General features: G+C 50.4%; 1 protein-coding gene across 8 annotated transcripts in view; it reads left to right on the top strand.

Moving 5' to 3' along the window:
* Window positions 1–21,852, top strand: part of TMCC1 (transmembrane and coiled-coil domain family 1) — a 467,271-nt gene that overhangs the window by 427,594 nt on the left and 17,825 nt on the right. For 5 of the 8 annotated variants that reach the window (XM_078661694.1, XM_078661697.1, XM_078661701.1 and 2 more), the window contains one exon: window positions 18,010–18,926. In XM_078661694.1, the coding sequence (XP_078517820.1) occupies window positions 18,010–18,926 (917 nt within the window). Of the gene's footprint in view, window positions 1–13,942; window positions 14,152–14,481; window positions 14,535–16,844; window positions 16,992–18,009; window positions 18,927–21,852 lie in introns of those variants that run through there. The other 3 variants (XM_078661696.1, XM_078661700.1, XM_078661698.1) reach the window with 3 other exon arrangements.

Genomic DNA, 21,852 nt, shown 5'->3' with positions numbered 1-21,852 from the left:
CGCTGTATCATTCTCTCCCTGTAGTAACAAAGGAGCCGAGCTTCGTTCTCTTTCATCAATGCACACTTGTCTCAGTCCCAGACTTGGCAACAACCTGCAGGACCGGTTCAGGAGTGAAACATCCTGGCTGCGAAGAAGTGTGAGGTTTCTCTTACTCACTCCCTCCTGGCCCTTGGATGTAGAGGTTCAGTCCTCTGATGGCTTGTACGGTATCTTATGTCGCACAAGCGATCTTCTATTCTGATGAGCATAATAAATCAGAAGGGCTTTAGATTCATTAGGGGAATAAATGAGGTTGTGTCTGTAGCTGCGGTGATAATTTCACCCACAGGTGCGAGCCGCCCCGTGCTCACTGCCAGTGCGGTGTGCCTCACTAGAGGCGACCCCTTGCACCACCTGAAGGTGGCAGTGTGGGGGGGTAGGGTGATGTTGGAAGCATGTTAATAATGTCCCTAGAGGCGAGTTGGTCCCTGCGGTCCTTCAATTTTCAGGTTTTGGCTGGCTCTGACACGTAAGTGCCATAATGGTGCCCCGCCCACCGCAGCTCAGAACATTTCCAGCCCCTGATATGTCTCAGGGTTCAGCAGTGGATGAACCCTGGGGGTTCTGAAGAAATGACAGACTAGTCCTGTTCACATCCTTTTTTTGGTGCCACCATAACCCACAGGGTCCAGATTTAGAAACATGGCACGCGGGGGCGCAAGAGATTGTGAGGCAGATTCTGTATCTCGTTCCAAAGAGGGACTTTGTCACCACAAGAGGGTCATGTAGCACAGTGGCCTGTAGGCGTCCTTCCTCACCCCCCTGACCCTGCATGTCCCCTCTGTTTGAAATACTACTTGATGTTCATGTCCAGGGCCCACTCTCTTGGAACAGTCTTCTTTAGCCCCCTTGTTTCATCTGACATTGGCCCAAGTTCTCTCGCCTTCATATGTGGGGTCTCCCTCGACCAGGCTGTACTGCGCGTGGGAAAGTTCAGAAATGTTCTCCCTCAGTGGACCTTCTCCACAGTCACTGGAAACGTTTGAAGCCTTTCGTGGGTCTTCGATTGGTGGGATGCAGTGACTGGGTTTCAATTGCAGAAGATTATTTACTTCGGACTCAACCTCCTGCTTTACTCCATTTTTGCCACCGCTTTGTTTTTTGTAGATCTTCTGTGTGAGGTGCCATATCCAAGTTGGCTTTGTGAAAGAATTGTAAAACAAAAATGGGACACTAAAGCCAGCCTATTAACTAGTCTCGTGTGTGGGTAATTACCGAAGGGAGGCTACTTAAAAGCTTTGAGTGTTTTTGCATTTGAATCACTTAATGAGGTGGAATATATATTAACACACTGACTGTTGCTTTTCAAACACAGAACTGTTTATTGGAAACAGTAAGTGAAATACTGGACTGTTCCGTTTAGTTGTCTGTGGTATAAAAAGAGAAAATCATTTTGTAGTTAAGATTGTTCAATTTTGTTGCAAGCTTTGCTTTTGTGTTGGAAAAAAAAGCATTCTTTGTGTAGAATGGGGAAATAGTTGACGCTGTTTTCTGCATGATGCAACAAACAAGGGCCAAGGATTGCAATAAGGATGTTCATGTTTTGTTTACCTTTTATCAATCGAATGATGATTAAATAATGGACAGCACAGGAGCTCTGCAGATTTATTTAGGGCTGCCTTTATCTAAATGCACTGTCAGGCTTGGAGATTAATTAGCTGCTTGGAAGGAAATCCGGTGGAAGCTAGGCCTTCCTTTGGATGAAATCCATATTTCTAAAGTAATGAAGTCATTTCAATGAAATATTGTAAATATTTCATGTGTGACCTAATCATGTGACACACACTCACATATCATTGTCCGATCACAAGACATAAACGTCATCTCCTACGCCGATGAGACACAAGTCATTCCCTCCTTGGCGGACAAATCAACCACTGCCAGAACCAACTGCATGACCATGGTAGCAGACTGGATGTGAACCAACTGCCTGTAGCTAAACTCCAACAAGACGGAAAGTACTGGTCTTTGGAAACGAGAACTCCCACTGGGTCTCCACCTGGTGGCTGTCAGAGCTAGGACCAACAGCTACCCCCACAGACCACACAATAAATCTAGGGCTCATCCTAGACGATAAGATCAACATGACCGCTCAAGTCAAGGCAATGTGCATCTGCTTCCATATCCTACGCATGCTGCGAAAAAACTTCAAATGGTTGCCTCAGAACACCAGACGGACCGTTACACAAGCACTCCTCACCAACAGACTGGACTGCGGCAATACTCTCTATGCCGAAATCTTCAAACAACCCCTACACAGACTCCAGACCATCCAGAACACCACTGCAAGACTCGTACTCTACATCCCACTCCACTCCACACCCACATCACAACGCACCTCACGAAGCTTTACTGGCACCCCATTCACAAGTGCAGCCAACTCAAACATCTCCTGCACACATACAAACCCCTACTCAACACAGGACCAGACTACCTTAATAGCTGCATACACTTTCACCAACGCACAGACACCTACTCTGTCTCACTCTCACACATTCCCTGCATTCGCAAAAGTAAAACTGGAGGTTGCTGACTCTCCTACATCACACCCAAGACATGGAGTGACCTCCCCCCACACATCAGAGCCTCCTCCACAATTCTTTAGTCCAGCAAGAAGCTGAAGACCTGACTCTTCGTATAAGCACCTTGGGGACCACAGACCTACAAACCTGCCCAAGCGCCTGGATACCCTCATGGGTGATTAGTGCATAATACAATCACACTGAACAAAACCCAGTTAAAGGTTAGCTGGAATTTGCCAGCTATTGTATGCGGCTCCCTTCACATCTCATCCACTGCCAATATTTTCTTCTTAGTACTCCGGTTTATTTCAGTGCCATTGGGGTGTTTCCGGCATATTCGCTGAGCCATAAACTAACCTTAAACTTCGTCTTTTTTTCTGAGGTTTTTAAAAAAAATCATTTTATTCCCCTGCTTTGTACTCATTCAGCACTGTTTGCAGCTTTTAGACAGTCCCTATGGCCAACCCATCGCATGTGGCCATCGGCTGTACGCAGCAAAATTTGGCCACAAGGTCTGGCCTATGGCTGGGACCTGCAACCAACCTACCACTGGCGTGAAGCTTATTTTTTCTTCTGTTCGTGCAGGAACGTCCCTTACTCCTACTCGTGCCTTGACTAGAGGAATCATATCATTGTCAGTGACAAATAAATATAGTCCTCTGACCCCACACCTCTGGTCCCCGGTCACAGTTTGCAGGTGACCATCCTGGCATTCACCATCTCACCCGGGGGATGGCTAAAGCACTCCAAAACTACTCACACTGTGTCTGCGATCTGACGAAAGAGCCTACAGATGTGGCATACCACAAAAAAGTTCACTATATTCAGTGCCTATAAACCCCTCTATGCCCACCCAAAAAAATGTACTCTGCTCTCAGACCACACATAAATGAACAGTGAAAAGGGACGAAACTAGCCTATGAGAAATCATAGTCTGCACTCACTACATAACCTGTGACTATTGGCTAAGTTTTGTCTGTGGTGAGACTGCGGCCTCGAAAAATAGACCGTGGGTCCATAGACACAACTGAGTTTTTTTCTTTTGTTATGTTGGGGGAGCTTTGAGAATCCCCCCAATATGGTCTGGGTGTTCACTTAGTCTCTTTAAGCAGACTTTGGGCTTGGGAGACCTTGTCGCTCACAAGAGAAAATGTATCTTGCAAACTAATCAGAGCTTTCAGGTCTGCAGTCTCAGTCCTGAGATCGCAGAACCAAAATGGAGGAAGGAAGCAGCAAACTTTCTCATCCAATGGGAGGCCTTTCTTTATCTTTTTTAGTCCGCTGACTAAATCTCACAAGATAGGGGAAAGTGTTAACCCTTTAAGCGCCACCCTTTTTATCACCAATATCTCAAAAACGAGCGGATTTACATAAAGATAACAAAAGCACACTTAATAAAGTTTTACTTTCATGCCGAGTTTGGTATAAATATGTTCACCCTCTTTTTATCGTTTTCCCCATGACACAACTGCAGAAAATGTGGCATGCCAGGCATAAGCTGCCTCAGGCCTAAGCAATTGGCAGATTGGTGCAGATCCATCCATGGGGCCATGGTTCGCTTGTGAGCAACTGTGTGGTGTCATTTTAAAATATCAGTTATGTACTATAAATATTATGTAAATACTCTAGTATTGCAGTGAACCAGGTAAATGTATTAATAAGTGGTACATGTACTGAGTACTTATAGCTTAGCAGTGTTGCATGATCAATAACTACACGTTATAAATGATCCAAGAAGTGAATAGGATACAGTTAGCCCTTATGTTTTTTCTACCAGAAAGTCCTCCCTTAGACTTTTTTTTTTTTTTAGACCGTTCTATTTTACCAAGGCCATAAGGGAGATGGGTCCCATATTTAACTTTTTTGCTTTGTGGCGTGAAGGGCTGCCTTTTACATTGGTTTTACAGGAGTGAGACATGGACTAGAGAAACATGGCTGTATATCGGGCCATGTACATCCTTCTTTTTTCAACCTATACTTTTAGCTTCTCCCTATTTAGCTTCTTTTCGAGAGAGTGCAGAAAGTGCACACTGCTTCTGGCTTTACGGGACCTAACCTTTCTTTCTGTAAGAAAGGTGGTAGGATTACTTCCTGTAATATGCCTGTTCTATCTGCCTATTGTATCTGTTTGGCGTATGAGTGAAGCTTGTACTGTTGTTGCCTGCCCTGTACGTTCATCTGTGTACGAGTGAAGCTTTTTCTGTTGTTGCCTGCCCTGTACATTCGTTTGTGTACGAGTGAAGCTTGTTCTGTTGTTGCCTTCCAGGTACGTTCATCTGTACACGCATGAAGCTTGTATTGTGGTTGCCTGCCCTATATGATCATCGGTGTGAGTGAAGCTTGTACTATCGTTGCCTGCCCTGTACGTTCATCTGTGTATGATCGAAGCTTGTATTGTTGTTGCCTGCCCTGTACGATCATCTGTGTTTGAGTGAAGCTTGAAAAACATTTTTTACTACACAAACCCAAATGTTGCCGTTGTTTATGCATGTGGTTGTAGTGATCTCCAGGTTAGTACCTGGTGAGGGCTGGTACAGAGAGATTAGGTCACAAGTTATGCTTTTTGCGCGCCATAAAAACTTTCCCTGCCAACAAAACCTGGCAGTATGTTAAAATTGCCCTCATTTCCATTTCATGCTTTTCATTTGCTCTGAACCCAGAAATTAAACCATGGTATCCTGGCCATTAAATAACCAATCAATCATTTGCTTGCTGCTTTTTGTTTGTTCCAAGTGTGTTTTTCCATGGTTGCACTCACATCTCAGGTCTGCCTTGCAGTCATTGGTACATGCAGCTCAGGGTCGCCTTGCTTTCATTGGTACATGCAGACCAGGTCTGCTTGCAGTAATTGGTACATGCAGACCAGGTCCGCCTTGAATCATTGGTACATGAAGCTCAGGTCCGCCTTGAATCATGAGTGCATGCCGTGCAGCTCTGTCTTGCAGTCATTGGTACATGCAGTGCAGCTCTGTCTTGCAGTCATTGGTACATGCAGTGCAGGCCTGCCTTGCAGTCATTGGTGCATTCAGCTCAGGGTTGCCTTGCAGTCATTGGTGCATGCAGCTCATGTCCTCCTTGCAGTCATTGGTGCATGCAGCTCAGGCCTGCCTTGCATTCATTGATACATGCAGCTCAGGTCCTCCTTGCAGTCATTGATACATGCAGACCAGGTATGCTTGCAGTCTTGGTACATGCCGCTCAGGTCTGCCTTGCAGTCATTGATACATACAGACCAGGTATGCTTGCAGTCTTGGTACATGCCGCTCAGGTCTGCCTTGCAGTCATTGATACATTCAGACCAGGTATGCTTGCAGTCTTGGCACATGCCGCTCAGGTCTGACTTGCAGTCATTGGTGCATGCAGCTCAGGTCTGCTTGCAGTCATTGGTACATGCAGCTCAGTCCTCCATGCAGGCATTGGTACATGCAGACCAGGTCCTCCTTGCAGCCATTGGTACATGCAGACCAGGTCTGCCTTGCGGTCATTGGTACATGGAGCTGAGGTCTGCCTTGTAGTCATTGGTACATGAAGCACAGCTCTGCCTTGCAGTCATTGCTACATGCAGCATAGTACAACCTTCCAGTCATTGGTGCTGACTGCGCAGATGGGAGTTCCAGTCGCATCGCTGCCACACAGCGGGCGCTGCTGTCGGGTCTTTTCTCCTGGTCCTGCTATTGATGGAGGTCCGGGAGAACCCTGTGCAGAATCAGTGTTTGGTACTACCAGTTCTCCTCACATCCCTAATACTGTTGCTTGCACATGTTAGCCAAGAACCCCTTGGTGTTCTTGACTCGCTCCAATGGCAGTGGTCATCGAAAAGTTAGTTTGCTCTGTCAGATGGCTAGAGGTTGGTATTTGTATACAATATGACACAAATCACTACATTCATTAGGAAGAGAATTAAAACAGAGGTATTTCTTTGAAGAGTGGTATTTGTAATACTCCAGCAGTAAAACTGAATAGTTGAAATAAAGTACAGTCCTTGCAACCAGAAATGCCTAAGCCAGAAACCTGGGGAAAAAAACCAATCCATTCAGAGGAGTTACTCCAGCAAGCAGAGTGTTGAGGGAGTGCAAAAAGACATGCACACAGTGGCACCCTTCCTGCAGGGAGTGGAGGGGGGGTCTCATACAAAAACAACAGTTGATGGACAGAATGCAGAACAATGTCATACTTTCCCCCCAGTACAGAGATCTGGGCCTAAATCCATAGTTTTTTTGCTCACCAAACCACCCCAATTCAGACATGGCCATATGCAAATCAGCCTGGACCCTGTGCCTCACGGGAACAGTCCAGCCCGAACTGCCAAGCCATGTCATCCTTGGACCGGAATCAAGCATCCTAGGACCGGTTTCTGGCTATCAGCCGTCTTCAGCCAGGATAGCTTGACTCCAGTGGTGTGGAGAGCACGGGACTCACGTCTGAGCATACCCGTCCCACTCGGGGTGACAAATGCAAAAACAGTTGATTGACAGAATGCAGAACAATGTCATACATTCACCCCAGTACAAAGGTCCCATACACCATCACAGAAGATATAGTCAACAGCCTGATGAGACGGTCTAACAATTCATGGTAGCACGCCATAGCTGGCACCTATGTAGTCTTTCAGATCTAGAGACCTTTCTCTAGGCTGTACGGTGGTTTTAGGCCATACTGGTTATTATGTAAGAGGCAGTGTTGATTGGTTTGTGCAGTCTCTGGTGGCTGCTGTCTCGGTCATCATCCTCAGAGTAGTAAGTGTGTGTTGAGCCGTGGATAGGGAGGTTGTTGCTTGTTTAAATAGTGGGAGGATCAGTTTTTGGGTTGAGGTAGGTGCCTTGAGTGAGTGAGGCTTGGGCCATGTAAAGCAGGGGTCTTCAAACTGGGGGGCAGGCCCCCCTGGGAGGGGGGCGTCAAGTGATCGGGGGTGGGGGTCAAGTGAAGGAGGGGGAGGGGTGGGGTCACCAGGGTTTGACCAAAAGAAGCATTATGCGGATAACTGTGCTTTGTTATAAGATGAAAAAAATGAGTGGCTGTAAGTGGCTCTGTAATGGGCCATCACTAACATCTTTCGCTATTTATATCCTGGCTGGGAGAAGGTGTTAAAAGGGAAAGAGACTCCAAATATTCTTCAAACGTCTCAACCGCACTTCTAATAGTCACACTGTGGATACTTGTACGTGTTCGTAGGGCCTGCCCGACCAGAATAGTATGTTTGGCAATCATGTATTTGATTGCATTTTTAAAACAGTTATAGAACGTGTTTAAATACATATTTAAACATTGCTAATATAATACAATATGTGGGAAAAATTCTGAGGGGGGCGATTTCTCCCGTAATCCCTCCCCACCCCCCTACCAGCCCCCACCACCCCCCACCGTCACCACCACCCATGGATGGGGGCGGCATTAAAAAGTTTGAATATCACTGATGTAAAGAGTGTTTCTGTTATGTTATGTTATGTTATGTTATTTATTCATTTTTATAGCGCACGGCTACTCAAAAAGAGTGTCCCGGCGCTTTTCTTGGAGAAAGGCAAACAAGCTGTAACATAATAACATAACACCAAATGAAAGACTAAAAGAACAGTAAGCCAGGAGTTCAAGAGAGAGCGGCTACTGAGTAAAAAGCCACGTTTTAAGGCCTTTCCTAAAAGCCAGCAAGCTAGTGGCTCCCCGCAGGGCCAGCGGCAAGGAGTTCCATAGCTGAGAAGCCAGCAATCCAAAAGAGCGCCCGCCAAGGCGCGCTTTCTTTACCCGAGGGACAACAGCAAGGTGCAGGGCTTCTGACCTCAGAGACCTGGTCGGATGATAGAAGACCAGTCTCTTTTGGAGGTACTTAGCTCCCCCCTTGTGAAGAGCTTTATAGACCAAGGTAAGAGCCTTAAAGGCGATCCTCTTGCGGATGGGCAGCCAATGTAACGTTGCCAGCAAGCCCGAGGCACTGGAGCGCCTACTAAGGCCGAAGATTGCCCTGGCCGCGGCGTTCTGCACCACTTGAAGGCGCTGCAGCAAGTACTCTGGAAGGCCCAGGTAGAGAATGTTGGAATAATCCAACCTGGACCCAATCAGAGCCTGAACTGTCAGCGTCCTATGTTCCACGGATAACAAAGGAAGGAACCTCCGCAGCATCCTGAGGATGCCAAAGCACATACCCGACACCCCCAGGATCTGAGATTTCAGGGTTAACCTGTTATCCAACTTCACCCCTAAATTCTTTGCAACCTGAGAGGAGCAGGATGGAGGGAACATATCCCGTGGCCACCAAGTCTGCCAGTCAGGTTCGATGTCACACCCAAAGAAAAGTACTTCGGACTTGTCGGAATTGCACTTAAGGCTGTTTAGATGGAACCAATGAAAAACAGCCCCAAGGCAATCCCGAATACTCTCCCCATCAAAGTCGCCTCCTCTCGTACAAGAGAAGAGGAGCTGGGTGTCATCCGCATAAGATACGATCTGGGCACCATGCGACTCCACCAGTGCCGCCAACGGGGTCATAATGATGTTAAAGAGGGTCGGGCTCAAAATAGAGCCCTGAGGGACCCCGACTCCCAGAGGCGGCATCACGGCGGAATCAGGCGGGGCCCAGATCGTTTGCCGGCGGTCGGCAAGAAAGGAGGAAAACCAGTCGAACACTGTCCCCCGTATGCCTATCTCGCGAAGTCTTGCGAGAAGACCATCATGGGGAACGGTGTCGAAAGCCGCCGACAGGTCTAACATCACCAGCATGACTTTGCCCCCAGAGTCCAGAACCCCCTTAATGGTTTCCGAAACCTCCAGGAGCGCAGTCTCCGTGCTAAGATGGGGACGAAAGCCCGATTGGGTGGCGTGCAAGATCTCATTAGATTCAAGGAAATTGGAAAGCACGCCTTGAACGTGCTTTTCCAGAATCTTCATGAGGGCCGGCAGCAGGGAGATGGGCCTATAATTGACTGGGGCCTTCGGGTCTAGGCCAGATTTTTTAAGCAAGGGAATCACCATCGCCTGCTTCCAGGTTTGCGGGACCTCACCTAGCCTCAACGAAAGATTCAAAAGCGGATTAGCCAACGGGTTGATCACATCCGCGACTTTCGCTAGAAATTTAGCCGGGCATGGGTCAAGGGGAGAACCCGATTTTAAATTGCCCATTAGAGCCAGGGAGTCCGGAGCAGAGATTGGAGGAAACACACTCAACGTCGCCCTAGGCCCCGCCTGTGGCAGTGTGATGATGTCACGTTCAATTTGACCCACAGACGTTGGTACCAGGAATGACTCCTGGATGCGTTGGATTTTGCTCGTAAAGAAGTCAGCAAGATCCGCAGCCCAGGTACCAGATGGTTTTTGGTCCGAAGTGTTCGACCAAGGTGAGGTGAATTCTCTCACGATGGAGAATATCTCCTTGCAGGAGTTGGAAGCAGCGTCAATTCTCCTGGCTAGATACGCTTTTTTTTCCAGGCGAATGTCCCGGTGATAAGCCTTTACCACCGTTTTATAGGTCAGCTTGGCAACAGTGTCATATTGTGCCCGCCAAGCTCTTTCGGCTACCTTGCACTGCTGCCGCGTAGCCGACAGTGCAGCGGTAAACCAAGGCGCGGAGACCCGTTTCGGTGTCGGGCGAGATGTTACTTCCGGGGCAAGATCGTTTAGCCTGTCCAAAAACCAGTCCTGCATGGTCTGCAAATCCCTGTCTAGATCGCCTGAAAGGAGACAGGGATAGGCCACAGCTGCTTGCGCCAGCATCTCTGGGGTTACTTGATGGAATGCCCTATGGACACGACCCTGTTGATGTGCCGGGGTAGGCACTGACTTACCTATGCCCTTGATCACAAATTTGGCAAGGAAGTGGTCTGACCAAAGGACAGGAGTAACCTCTATACCCTCAAGAGGTACAGACGAGAAAACTTGGTCAAGGGTGTGCCCCTTCTCATGCGTAGGCTCCCGAAGGTAAGGGATAAGTCCCAGAGGGGTTAGCGCCTCAGAGAGTTTGGTAGCAGCCGGATCGGATGGATCATCCAACCGAAAGTTGAGATCGCCAGCCACGACGAAATGTTCAGCTTTCAGGGCCAACTCAACCAGCACCAAATCCAGATCTTCAAAGAAGGTGCCGGGTGCACCAGGTGGCCTGTATATGAGCAGTCCCTTAAAGGATTGGTGGGGCGATAGAGTGATAGAGAAGGCTAGGGTCTCAGAGCCTCGAATGTCAATAGCTGGCAGGATCGCACAGGGGGTTCCTTTCCGGACCACTAACGCCACTCCACCCCCCCTTCCCTTGGCTCTATCCTTTCTGAAGATGTTATAATCAGGCGGGATTGCCATAGCAACGTCAGGGTTAGAAGAGTCGGTCCACCATGTCTCAGTAAGCATGAGGCATAGTGGCTTCTCTATGTCGAGAAGCTCATAGATGTCCTGCGCATGTTTGCATGCTGACCTGGTGTTTAATAGCATGCATCCGAAGCCCATCCTGAAGGTGTCATTGCTCGACCGTAAGGTGAGCGAGCGGGTCGGGTACCAGCCACAACCCGGGCAACGGGACTTCCCATGATATCGACCGGGAAAAACAGTGCGACAGCCAGAGACATGAGGATGGAAAGTGCGAAGTTCGCTAGGGGAATAGCGCAAAACGGGGGTCCCAGGGGGACACATCCCTGATGGTAGAGTCCCACCCGCCGCTCCGCCCGCCTCCGGGACGCTGACGGGCGCAGACGGGCAGGACTCTGGCTTGACTCCGGCGCGAGTCCGGCGCTACCGCTGCGCGTCACCGCTGCGCGGGTAGAGCGAGCATTAAATAGTCTCTGACCTGTGCTCCTATGAAGCGCTAGAGCGCTCAAACACACTCCACGCTCGCCACCACCAAGATGGCGACCAGGCACCAAACACCCAGGTAAGAAAGTGAAAAGTCCGCTCAAAACGCGGTGGGGGGCCCGATTATAGTGCAAGTGTGGGGGCACACAAATGACACTGTAGAACAGAGGAAAATACAATTTAGGCAGAGATAAGTATAAAAACGAAAATTTTTAAAATAGGCAGCGCTGTGCAATAAAATTACAGCAGCAATGCGCGCAAGCATGCAGTTACCTGTCCAAGGGTCGAGCAAATGAAATGCTCGCCCTAAATAGTCTCTGACCTGTGCTCCTATGAAGCGCTAGAGCGCTCAAACACACTCCACGCTCGCCACCACCAAGATGGCGACCAGGCACCAAACACCCAGGTAAGAAAGTGAAAAGTCCGCTCAAAACGCGGTGGGGGGCCCGATTATAGTGCAAGTGTGGGGGCAGACAAATGACACTGTAGAACAGAGGAAAATACAATTTAGGCAGAGATAAGTATAAAAACGAAAATTTTTAAAATAGGCAGCGCTGTGCAATAAAATTACAGCAGCAATGCGCGCAAGCATGCAGTTACCTTTCCAAGGGTCGAGCAAATGAAATGCTCGCCCTAAATAGTCTCTGACCTGTGCTCCTATGAAGCGCTAGAGCGCTCAAACACACTCCACGCTCGCCACCACCAAGATGGCGACCAGGCACCAAACACCCAGGTAAGAAAGTGAAAAGTCCGCTCAAAACGCGGTGGGGGGCCCGATTATAGTGCAAGTGTGGGGGCACACAAATGACACTGTAGAACAGAGGAAAATACAATTTAGGCAGAGATAAGTATAAAAACGAAAATTTTTAAAATAGGCAGCGCTGTGCAATAAAATTACAGCAGCAATGCGCGCAAGCATGCAGTTACCTGTCCAAGGGTCGAGCAAATGAAATGCTCGCCCTAAATAGTCTCTGACCTGTGCTCCTATGAAGCGCTAGAGCGCTCAAACACACTCCACGCTCGCCACCACCAAGATGGCGACCAGGCACCAAACACCCAGGTAAGAAAGTGAAAAGTCCGCTCAAAACGCGGTGGGGGGCCCGATTATAGTGCAAGTGTGGGGGCACACAAATGACACTGTAGAACAGAGGAAAATACAATTTAGGCAGAGATAAGTATAAAAACGAAAATTTTTAAAATAGGCAGCGCTGTGCAATAAAATTACAGCAGCAATGCGCGCAAGCATGCAGTTACCTTTCCAAGGGTCGAGCAAATGAAATGCTCGCCCTAAATAGTCTCTGACCTGTGCTCCTATGAAGCGCTAGAGCGCTCAAACACACTCCACGCTCGCCACCACCAAGATGGCGACCAGGCACCAAACACCCAGGTAAGAAAGTGAAAAGTCCGCTCAAAACGCGGTGGGGGGCCCGATTATAGTGCAAGTGTGGGGGCACACAAATGACACTGTAGAACAGAGGAAAATACAATTTAGGCAGAGATAAGTATAAAAACGAAAATTTTTAAAATAGGCAGCGCTGTGCAATAAAATTACAGCAGCAATGCGCGCAAGCATGCAGTTACCTTTCTGAAGTACAGGTCATTTTTTCTCGGTTATGGTTGATCTCTGATTTTCAGTGCACTGCTTATTGTGGTCGGGTCTGTCCTCCCTCCTGTGCTGCTTTTGTCTCTAGGTCTAAGAGTTTCGATGCTTCCCTTTGTCAGTTGCTGTTGAGTGGCCCCTATGACGAGAAGTGCAGTCCGCACCCCTGCAGTTGTCCTGTGCAGAACTTCAGTCCTGGGTCAGTGAACCCTTGTCCCACAGAGCCAAGTGTGAGGTAGTCTGGGGGTTTCCACTCTCGAAAAGTCCCCGGTCGCGGGCCACCAGCCCGCAAGCACAACAGAAACTGCCATCAGAGCCCTTGTGCTAGGCCGCTCAGGCCTCTGCTGCCACTCGCTCCCGGCTGCATCCCGATCCATCGCTATTGTGCTCACCATCCCACCCCAATTTGGACCCAGCCACATGCAAATCAGACTCCAATGGGAACAGTCCAGCACGAACTCCCAATCCAGGCCTTCTCTGAACCAGACCTGCTCCAATGGGATCTGTCGAGCCTGAACTGCCAGGCCTGGTCCTCCCTGAACTGGAACACAAGACTCCCAGATATAGCTTGATTGACAGTGTGCATGGGCCCCACATAGGGCGACGTACTAAACTGTACATAAAAAGCGATGTAAGCGACATCTCTGCACTGGTTCCAGTGCACTGCTGCATCAAGCTATGGGCGACCTTATGACGTATTATACTGCCACAGGAGCCAGGCAGTGCTTGAAATACAAATATCCTGGTGTTCGCTATCCCACAATGCCCGGCTCTCCGTGGAAGTGCTGTCTCTGCTAAAGCTGCTGTCGCTTTCAGTTTCGAGTTGAAGTGCTTGTACTCGGGGAGGGGACTCCCAGGCGCTGTATGCAGCAGCATAGGTCCCGCGCGCCCCGGGGGCGGCAGTGACGTGGTGCGCCCCTGGATCCCGCCCCTCGGGGTGCATCCCCGAGACTGGTCCAGTCACATTCTCTGCCCCGGGGCTTCCCAGGCGGTGAGGTCACCGCGCGCCGGCCGGATGTGCATGCCGCGCTGACGTCACGGTGTTTACCTGCCAGCCCCGCCCCTCTCGGGGCGGAGCCACGGCTCCGCGAGCCCCGGTGTCAGGTGCGAGCTCACTCGGCTGCTGTGAAGTCCGGGGCCGGTGCTGCGCCTGGAGCTCCGGGGCCTGCGCAGGCATGTCCCAGCATGCACTGGGAGAAGCTGCTGCGGCGCCACAAGCGCACGGTAGGGGCATTTACTCATGCATGCTCGAGGGGAGGGGGCTTCGGGCAGTGCCGGCTCCTTGAGGCTGGTCGCCCACCCCGTGTCTTCGGGGTTACTTTACAATCCGTGTCTTCCGCCGAGGCGCGGAGGCCCGAGCAGCGGCGCTGCAGGGAGCCCCAGCACGGCTCCTGCCGAGGCTGACAGACAGACTGTAACATAGGCTCCTTCCGGACTTCCCGGGACAGTCCCGGGTTTCCATCAGCCGTCCCGGCAGATTTCAGCGAAGTTGCCTTATGTTCCAGTTTTCAGAGAGGGACGACTTTAAAACTGAGGGGCACGTTTTTTTGTGTGTTCCAAAGCTGGACTAGCTTGCAGCTGTTCTCCCAAAGCAATATAATGAACAGGTGTGATGGTGGCTTTAAAAATTGCACTTTATTTCCTCAGTGCCTCGTCTCTTTTTCTAGGTTGATGTGTGATGTCATTCTGCGCTTCTTGGCTGATGAAACATTGTATTCCTTCTATTTCTGCTGTGAATTGACCCGGTTTGGGGGGGGGGGGTTAATTGATGTCACCCTACTGCTGGCTCCATTTAGCAATAGCCCGGCTGACGGTAAGATGGCTGGCCGTGCCAGCTGTGGCGAGGGGCTACCACCCTCCCCCCTCTTCACGCACACACCTACACACACACACACCCTCCCCCCCCCCCCCCCCCCCCCCCCCCCTCTATCTTGAGGATTTTGGAGGGGTCCGGCAAACACACATTTTTGGAGGCTGGTTTGGAACAATTCTTTTTACATATTCTATGATAATTAAAGGCCCCATGGTGTCAACCATTTCTAAATAACATAAACTTTAACAGGGTCACACGGAGCAGTTGAAATATGTCTTGCCCGGGACCACAACAATCCTTGAACTCACGCTGGGATGAGAGATTGAGGGGGCGAAGGGGTGGTTAGAAAGGCAGAGACTTTTAATTAGATAAGTAGAATAAATGAAGGTCGAATACAGAGAGTTTATTTTCACTGGTGATTTGCCCACTTTGCCCGTGCCTTAAGCTGTCTCTGCACACAGACAGGAGGTACCACGCAGATGCCGATGACACTTGCTCCAGTCCAGATTCCCCTGCCCTGAAAGGGCCCAATTATGCTCCCGAAGGACTCCTTTCTGGCCACATTATGAAAGGTTGGCAAGCAAAACTTGATACTGTTTACACCCGAACCTTGTGCGAACAGTGAAAGTCAGGGTAGCTCCCGTGAAAGCATGCCCTTACCCTGCAGCTATCGAGAAGTGCACAGACAGTGCACGTTCTGGCAGAATGCTGTTTGGCTTTTGTCAAGTTGCAGGGCTGTGGTGGGGAAGGCCCTCTATTGAAACGTTGCCAGTTTGCAAGCAGTGGTCATTTTTAGCACCCTTGTGGCAGCGGGAGGCAGAGCCCAAAGTGGTGGCGTGTCTCCTCCAGAGTATGGTGCCCAGACATGCCCCCCACCCGGAGCAGAGAGAGGTGTGTGGCCATGGAGTCCCGCGGAGCTTCTGGTGTCTGCACTTAGCCGTCACCAGGGCGCCCCCTCATGCTAGTGTGCTCCAGTGTGATGCCTTCCCTTCCCCCACCCCGCCCAGCTTTGATGACTCTACACCGGTGTGAAGAGGGGAGAATTGCTTCCTGTGCTCATGGCACGTTTTTAAGGTAAATAGGACCTTTCTCCATTTTTGTTCAGATGTACAAAGTGCTCAGTGCGTCGACTTTACTACTTCAGGGCTACAAACAAGGCCAGACAGTGGGAACTCGTCTTGACACTGAGCGGTCAGAGGTCAAACAGGAAAATCTTAATGTCACATCTTACTATTAAGTTGGCATTTTGTGTGACGGGCTCACAGGGAACTAACTCACTTTTCTGCCTCCACCTATGCTACCACTGTATAAGCGAATCATTTTTATCCTCACTGGGTTGAAAGGCGCAGGGTAGACGCGGCTCTGCAGCGATCCTTGAACCCACCGAGCTGCCAAGGCACCGTAGCTTCAGGGCGCACTGCGCTTGTTCTCAGTGACTTATGTGGCGTCTCTACTGTTACTAAATTCCACCGTTAGAGCCTGCACTTTAAGCGCTCCTCTTTCCGCTGCCTTGGTACGTTGATGAAAGCCGCGCTCCCTTTGTCAAGGTAAATGCTTGGCAGGTTTTCATGGCATTACTCGTTCCTGTCCATTAGTCAATGATCCGGGCGAAATATGACACACACGGCAAGTCCTTCTGGGACTGGCTTCTGTTTGTGGATCCGCAAGGCTTTCGGATATTTTGCAGTTTGAAAGACGAAACTTACAAGTGCATTTGGCGTCTAGAATGACTTTAGAGGCCAGTTAGACACGATTGCAGATGCGGCTGGATTTAAATGTACGCGCTTTAACAGAGAATTCACCACTAATCCTTTATTAGTCGCCGAAAAGCGCTCCGACGGGGTAGTAAGCGCTATATAAATACAATGGCATATTGCACACTGAACATACTGCCGGACTGAAGGAGTAAAGTGCCTGATAGGATTAAAGAGGAGCTGTTTACCGCCCGCTGTTGTGAGGAGGTGGGGGCAGTGATTCATCACTTGGTGAATAGCATAACATCTGAACACCCCGGGGCAGCGATCTCATTACTGATTTCGTCACACTCGGCAGGAAATCGGTGCAGTGATTTCACAAAAAGTCATGCGGGCGTGTGTATATGTGAGCAGTTTTTGTGCAGTTTGTCAGTGTTACAGAAGTCCGGTGGGGCGGAGGCCCTCTGCTGTGTTCCGCTTCATCGGGGGGATGAGGGCCCCCGTCTTCGGTCTCCAGCATGAGGTTCCCGCGCTGCACCCCGGTGGGCGCTGCCAAGGTGCGTATCTCGTAAGTCCTCAGCTCGGTACCTCCCCGGTGCTCGCTGGTCACACTCGGTTTTTGGAGGGGTGGGCGGGGGTGATTTCATGAAACTCTAATCTGACTGGCATTAATTGGCCATGGGGCTTCTCCAGTTCACAGGCCCAAGGGCTAAGACGATCGACTTTTGAAAAAAGACTTCTTTTACTGACTAAAGTCCCCAATGACTGATGGAGAGGCCATTCCAACTACCTCCTCTCCTGCAGAAGGCGCCTCGTCTTTGTTGCACAGATGGTTGGAGTGTTCGGGCTGTTTGAGGGCGGCGGTGGCATTTTATAGCCCAGGTGGCTACTTGAGTTTCCATTCAGAGGTTGGTTTTCACCGTGCTGATGCCCAATCAATGCAGGTTGGCATGCTTTGTTCCGGAGGTGACAGGGCACCTTGCCACTGGGGCTTTATCTCCACCCATGCCTTTCACACCTGATTTATCAGTGCTTCATTTATAATACAACAAGGGCCAGGACCCTAGTCAGTGCAGCTTGATCCACCCATGACCCCTGCTAGCGCCACCAGTGACAGAACCAATACAACTACTAACCACCACACTCTTACAGGTGTGACATTCAGACTATTCCATGGCTTGGGTGGCAGGCATTAGTCATTTTTAATCTATGCTCATTTAATAAACAACTATTTTTGTGCTCATCTCTAAATTAAACAGACAGCGCCACCATGTGGCAAACTGTCATACGCGCCTGATTTGACAATTAAGTGCATGTGCCAAGCATCGGAAACCACTGGCTCAAATTAAGCACACGCATACTGACTGCATCTACTTCATGCCGCCCCTGGAATGTTTACCGTTGTCTTTGCGTTGTCTCTATGCACACATGTGAACACTGCAACAGTGACTGTTGGGCAAAGCTTTCTGTGTGTTTTGAAAAGTAAATCTTTGTAACTTTCTGATGCATTCCTGCCTGGCGTTTCTTGTCCGAGTGACCAGTGATTTGCTAATGTTCTTTCGTCTTTCTCCGCAGATTGAGAGATTGGAAGGAAGCACCCTCGCCCAGACCAGCCTCATAGCCTCTAGCACCGATGGCTCCATCAACGCGGACGGCGTGGACGGGGTCCTGGACCCCCAGCGCACCCGGGCGGCCATCACCCACCTGCAGCAGAAGATCCTCCGACTCACCGAGCAGATCAAGGTGGAGCAGACCGCGCGCGACGACAACGTGGCCGAGTACCTCAAGCTGGCCAACAACGCCGACCGCCAGCAGGGGGCGCGCATCAAGCAGGTGTTTGAGAAGAAGAACCAGAAGTCGGCCCAGACCATCCTGCAGCTGCAGAAGAAGCTGGAGCACTACCACCGCCGGCTGCGGGAGGCCGAGCACAACGGCATCCCGCGCCAGACCAAGGATGTGCTGCGGGACATGCACCAGGGCCTGAAGGGCGTGGGCGCCAAGGTCACCGGCTTCAGCGAGGGGGTGGTGGACAGCGTCCGGGGCGGCCTCTCCAGCTTCTCCCATGCCACGCACTCCGCGGCGGGGGCGGTGGTCTCCAAGCCCCGGGAGATCGCCTCCCTCATCCGGAACAAGTTCGGCAGCGCGGACAACATCTCCAACCTGGACGAGCCATCCATGGAGGACGGCGGCAAGGCCCTGGGCGTCCTCTCCAACCTGCAGCCCAGCCCCAAGTATGGCAGCGAGGAGGACTGCTCCAGCGCCACCTCCGGCTCCATGGGGGCCAACAGCGCCGCCGACGCCCCGGGCGGGGCCTGCAGCTCCAAGTCCAACACCCTGGACATGCAGAACTCTGGCTTCGACGTCTTGCTGCACGAGATTCAGGAGATCCGAGAGACGCAGGTCCGCCTGGAGGAGTCCCTGGAGGACCTGAAGGGCCTCTACCAGACGGACTACCGCCTGATCATGCAGACGCTGCAGGAGGAGCGATACAGGTACTTGTCTCTGGGCACTGGGTGGTGGGCTGCCTAGATTTAATACCTGGCCATAAGAGGAGAGATGCGGGTACTTGTATTTTGGCAGCAGTGCTGTGTGGCGGGTGGCATGTCCTAATGATAAGAAACTTTAATGCTTGGCTACAAGAAGATAATGAAGGTACTTGTGTTTTGGAACTCTTGCTGTGTGGCGGGTAGGTGGTACATGCTGATGAGAAGATTTATCATTTGGCTACAAGAGGAGAAAGGCCAGTAATTGTTTGGGCTCTGGCGGGCGGTACATGCTGATGAGAAGGTTAGCTGTGTAGCAAATGTGATAAGAGACTTGCTTAGGTAGTTTGGAGAGATTCAATTGATCGTTCTCTTAACTCTCCACCAGCCGTTTAAAATGCAGTCTAAGGAAGGGGGCTATGAAAGAGGATAACTTTTTTTCATCTCCCCAGGCTTCTACCTACTAGTCAATACATGCTGCCAGATATGCCTGACCACGCTTCACTAGCCTTTCTACCTCTGCCTATGCACCTCCACTTGCTAGGCAGCACATGCTGCAGTCCAAACATCTGACCACACCCCCACAGCCTTTTCAGTTCTGCCATGCACCCCCACCTGCCAGTCCACACATGCTGCCAGTCCACACATGCTGACAGATATGCCTGACCACGCCCCACCACTCTTCCTACCTCTGCACCTACACATGCTGCAGTCCAGACATCTCTGACCACAGCCTTCCAAGATCTGCCATGCACCTCCACCTGCCAGGTCACGCATGCTGCCTGTCCAGACTTCTCTAGCCACGCCCCACCTTCCATCCTACCTCTGCCTATGCACCTCCACCTACTGGGCAAACCATGCTGTAGTCCAAACGTCTCTGACCATACCCTCAAAGCCTTCCAAACTCTCCCAATGCACCTCTACCTGCTAATCCACGCATGCTGCCAGTCCAGGCGTCTCCACTCCCCTCTTGGCTTCTAAGCTCTGCCCTTGCACCTGCATCTGCGAATAAACATCCAGTGCCAATTCAAACTGCTGAATATGATCATGCATCTCAATCCTTAGTAGTTCTACCTGGAAGCAGCTACCAGCCCTGCAGGACATGCTGCCAGCCTGGAGAGCTGTCTTGGTGAATGTCTGCCTCACCAATCTTTGCCCAGTGCCTTCACTTGCTCGTAAGTGTCCACTACTAATTCAGTGCCAAGGCCATTAACATTGCCACTGGTGTATCTCAGTCCTGCAGTGCTGTGTCCGCATGACTTCTTGACCCCTGTCGCGTGCACTGCCACCTTAGTGCAAAGTCTGTCACCGGCTCACAGCGTCTCAACTCGACTGTCCCCACCTCCACCCTTGCCATTCACTGCCAGCCTAGTCTAGGAGCTCTGAACGGAGGTTCCCCTACACTCCACCAAGCTCTGTTGGCGCTCCTTTGTGAGTCCTGTAGCCACAGTGGCTATCCCGAGCCATCCAGCAAGTACATCTCAACCCTGTTTATAGAGGTGGGCGAGCCAATGAAAGCTCGAGTATGAAGCCCGACTCCTGCTGCAACCAAGAAGCCCATAACGAGCCAAGCTTTCATTTGGCTTCTTCCTACCTGCCAGGATGTGGCATTCAGGTCGGAGCTGTCGGCTAAAGAACTGGTGAACCAGGTTCAAGTCTCTGCGGCAGGTCAACATCCTGTGGTTATGGACAAATCGCTTAATCTACCCATGCCTATAAACCATGTATGTGGCCTTGAGTAATGTAACTGGTGCTCGTGTAAAGGACTTAATACATTCCCGTCGAGTTTGCGGCAAAAAAACGAAACTGCCAAAAACTCACTATCAATCAATCATTGCATTTGTATAGCGCACTACTCACCCGGAGGGTCTCAAGGCGCTTGAGGAGGGGGGGGGACCGCTACTGCTCGAACAGCCAGGTCTTGAGCTGCTTCCTGAATGCAAGGTGGTCCTGGGTCAGGCGGAGATGGGTCGGGAGGGAGTTCCAAGTCTTGGCGGCCAGGTAGGAGAAGGACCTTCCTCCTGTGGTGGCTCTTCGGATTCGAGGGACGGCGGCGAGGGCGTGGCTGGTCGATCGAAGCTGGCATGTGGGAGTGTAGAAGTTGAGGCGACTGTTGAGGTATCTTGGGCCTTGGTTGTGAAGGGCTTTGTGTGCGTGGGTGAGGAGCCGGAAGGTGATTCTTTTGTTGACCGGGAGCCAGTGCAGGTCTCTCAGGTGTCCGGAGATGTGGCTGTGTCGGGGGATGTCGAGGATGAGTCTTGCTGATGCATTCTGGATCTGTTGGAGTCTCTTCTGGAGTTTAGTGGTTCCGGCGTAGAGGGTGGTAAAACAAAACCTTAATGTAAGGAAAAATTAAGATACCCATTTACTGACTAATTCGTACAAAGTGAAACCAGAAAATCTGGATAAGTATTGGCTTCCCCACCTAAGTTGTATTATCTTAGGCAAAAAATAATTTCACCAAACCTCTTTTTTTACTTCATTATTGGATATGCAAGCACTTTCAAATATGTGAGGTCAGTGTACCAGTTATACAAAGCTGTAACTTTTAATAAGTACTTCTCAGAGCATTGATATAATGTGCCCTGTTAGTGTCAAAGCATCCACATGGTAAAGAAATCAACTTTTTTTATTTTGAAGAGACTTCCTCATATGTTACGTCATGTTTGTTGTACGCACACTTCGATTGGCTTATATATTGCACCTAAGAAGATGTCAGAGTATCACCGGGCCTGTAAAGAAAGCAGATGGGGAGAGGAGTTGGCCTAACGCCTAGGACGGTCGACCTTAAATCTGGGGAACTGGGTTTGAGTCTTAGCAATGTTGCTGAACATCCTGTGATTCTGAGCAAATCAGTTAATCTCCCCGTGCCGAACAAAAATGAATGTGTCCTCATGTAACGCAACTGGTGCTACGTAAAGCGCTCTGATGCCTG

The sequence above is a fragment of the Lissotriton helveticus genome, chromosome 9 (genome assembly GCF_964261635.1).
Source record: "Lissotriton helveticus chromosome 9, aLisHel1.1, whole genome shotgun sequence".
In the NCBI taxonomy this organism is placed as follows: Eukaryota; Metazoa; Chordata; class Amphibia; order Caudata; family Salamandridae; genus Lissotriton; species Lissotriton helveticus.
Note: the sequence above shows the minus strand (reverse complement) of the source record. Positions and strands in the feature narration are given on the sequence as shown.